Source organism: Puntigrus tetrazona, chromosome 11 (genome assembly GCF_018831695.1).
Source record: "Puntigrus tetrazona isolate hp1 chromosome 11, ASM1883169v1, whole genome shotgun sequence".
Classification (NCBI taxonomy): Eukaryota; Metazoa; Chordata; class Actinopteri; order Cypriniformes; family Cyprinidae; genus Puntigrus; species Puntigrus tetrazona.
In genome coordinates this window covers 2,828,677-2,830,840 of record NC_056709.1, presented here as the reverse complement: position 1 = coordinate 2,830,840, position 2,164 = coordinate 2,828,677, and the positions used below count along the sequence as shown (strand labels likewise).

General features: G+C 40.9%; 1 protein-coding gene across 1 annotated transcript in view; it reads left to right on the top strand.

Moving 5' to 3' along the window:
• The first annotated feature begins 773 nt into the window (after nucleotides 1–773).
• The window catches only part of LOC122354336 (SRSF protein kinase 2-like), a 10,480-nt gene continuing 9,089 nt past the window's right edge, over nucleotides 774–2,164 (top strand). The window contains exons 1-5 of the mRNA XM_043252510.1: nucleotides 774–877; nucleotides 981–1,068; nucleotides 1,343–1,430; nucleotides 1,714–1,820; nucleotides 1,890–2,114. Of these exons, the coding sequence (XP_043108445.1) occupies nucleotides 1,000–1,068; nucleotides 1,343–1,430; nucleotides 1,714–1,820; nucleotides 1,890–2,114 (489 nt within the window). The 5' untranslated portion in view covers nucleotides 774–877; nucleotides 981–999. The remainder of the gene's footprint in view (nucleotides 878–980; nucleotides 1,069–1,342; nucleotides 1,431–1,713; nucleotides 1,821–1,889; nucleotides 2,115–2,164) is intronic.

The window sequence follows — 2,164 nt, the reverse complement described above, 5'->3', positions numbered from 1 at the left end:
TATATATATATACACATTGTTTAGCATCTTATAAATTGCATTTAATTGAGTTATGCTGCAGTAAAGCAATTTCTTGTAGCACTGCGGTGATTATATCTTCAGCGCTTAGTGCTCTCTGAGATAAATGATGAATTATATTAAAAGCTTCATTCTGCTGGTCATCTTTAGCGCGTGCAGCTGAAAACAGAAATGCTGAATATTAATAACTACTGCCATATCATATGTTTTAATCAAAATATTAAGCATTATTTTTGTATCCGTGTAACGTATGTCACACACATTAATGACAGTTATTATGGCTGTCCAATGTCTGACTTGACTCTTGATAATGTATTTTGCCCCGCCCCCAAACATATGATTAGAGTATTGGCAAGTATTCAAAAATTCCAATTTGACTGTAAAACCCCTAATTGATATATAATTTTAATATGAATTTTATTGCCAAGTTGTAATGGCCTTAGGAGCACAGCAAACCTGGATCTTAAAACACATGGTCTCTGATGAGATCTTAAATAATCTGTAACTGTAATCACGTTTTGGGGAAATACATGACATTTGGCTGTTTGACCTTGTAGTTAAAGATTCCGACTAACAAAGTTTTCTTTCATGAATCATTAAAGAGGTGTATTTAAGTAATTTCATGTATTGGTTTGAATAAATCGTATTTTTGAATAAAATAATAGATCTAGAAAGGACCCTGGTATTCAAATAATGTCATACGTTTTGTTGCTAAAAGTGTTTCCTAACAGCTAAAAACTCATTTTCCAGGTGGTTATCATCATGTGAAAATAGGCGACCTGTTTAATGGACGGTATCACATAATCCGGAAGCTGGGATGGGGTCATTTCTCTACTGTTTGGTTTGCTTGGGACATACAGTACGTTCACTTACCTGTCTGTTGTTTCTTTTCTTTTCTGCCTGCAATACCGTTTATAAATGAAGTACGTGTACTGAGAGGTAATTTATCGTTTTGGTTGCAGAGGGAAGCGTTTTGTGGCCATGAAAGTGGTTAAGAGCGCAGAGCACTACACTGAAACGGCACTCGATGAGATCAAGCTCCTGAGAGCGGTGAGTTTACCCCGACACCAGAAACCATTACGATGAATTATTCGCGAGACCATTTAGCGTCAGATGAATTGGGACAGCGTGCCACAACGAGGTGGGAAAGTAATGAAAGTCAGGAGCATCCACATGCCCCGAGGAAAGTGGTTTCGTCAAATGGAAAGATGTTTTTTTTTAGTAATAAACTAAACTAAAGTAAATGGTTTCAAAACTAGAGTGTCTCTGCTGTAAAACTATCTGAGGTCTGAGTTATTTTTCCCCCCCCATCTGCTGGATTCAGGTCAGGAACACAGACCAGAACGATCCCAGCAGGGAGAAAGTGGTGCAGTTATTGGACGACTTCAAGATCTCGGGCGTGAATGGAACCCGTATCCTTTCAGTGGTGCGGTTTGTTTTACTGGGTGTCCTTTGGTTTTTATGAGGGATCCGCAGGTGCTTTTCTAGTGCACTCCATGTTCGCAGGAAGCTGTTTTCAGCTGCCGCTCAATCTCGGTCCACAGCTGTGAGAGTAGGCACTTTGCCCAGATTCAGCCCAGCTCGCTCTTTTATTTGTGAAGTGCAGCTCGTAATGAGCTGGAGCTTTTGGCTTGTGTTCCCTGGAGGACCTAGACCTTTGTTCTCCATCATTTTTCCTTTAACACGCGCTGTCAGATGTATGTATGGTGTTTGAAGTTCTCGGCCACCATCTGCTGAAGTGGATTATCAAGTCCAACTACCAGGGCCTTCCGCTGCCGTGTGTCAAGAGCATTATTCGGCAGGTATGTGTTTTCTGTTCATAAAATTTGATGTGGTTTACTGCAGGTCAAACCCAAGTTTCCTCTGTGTAGGTTTTGCAAGGCCTGGATTACCTGCACACCAAGTGTAAGATCATTCACACGGATATAAAGCCTGAAAACATCTTGATGGATGTGAATGAGGCGTATGTCAAAAGACTGGCAGCAGAGGCCACAGAATGGCAGAAATCTGGAGCTCCGCCACCTTCAGGATCTGCAGGTGACAGCAAGCACTGCTCTGCTTATTTAGGGATTATTAACAGGCTATTTTTTACAGCTGTCTAACATGTATGTATGTATGTGTGTGTGCATGTGTGTGTGTGTGTGTG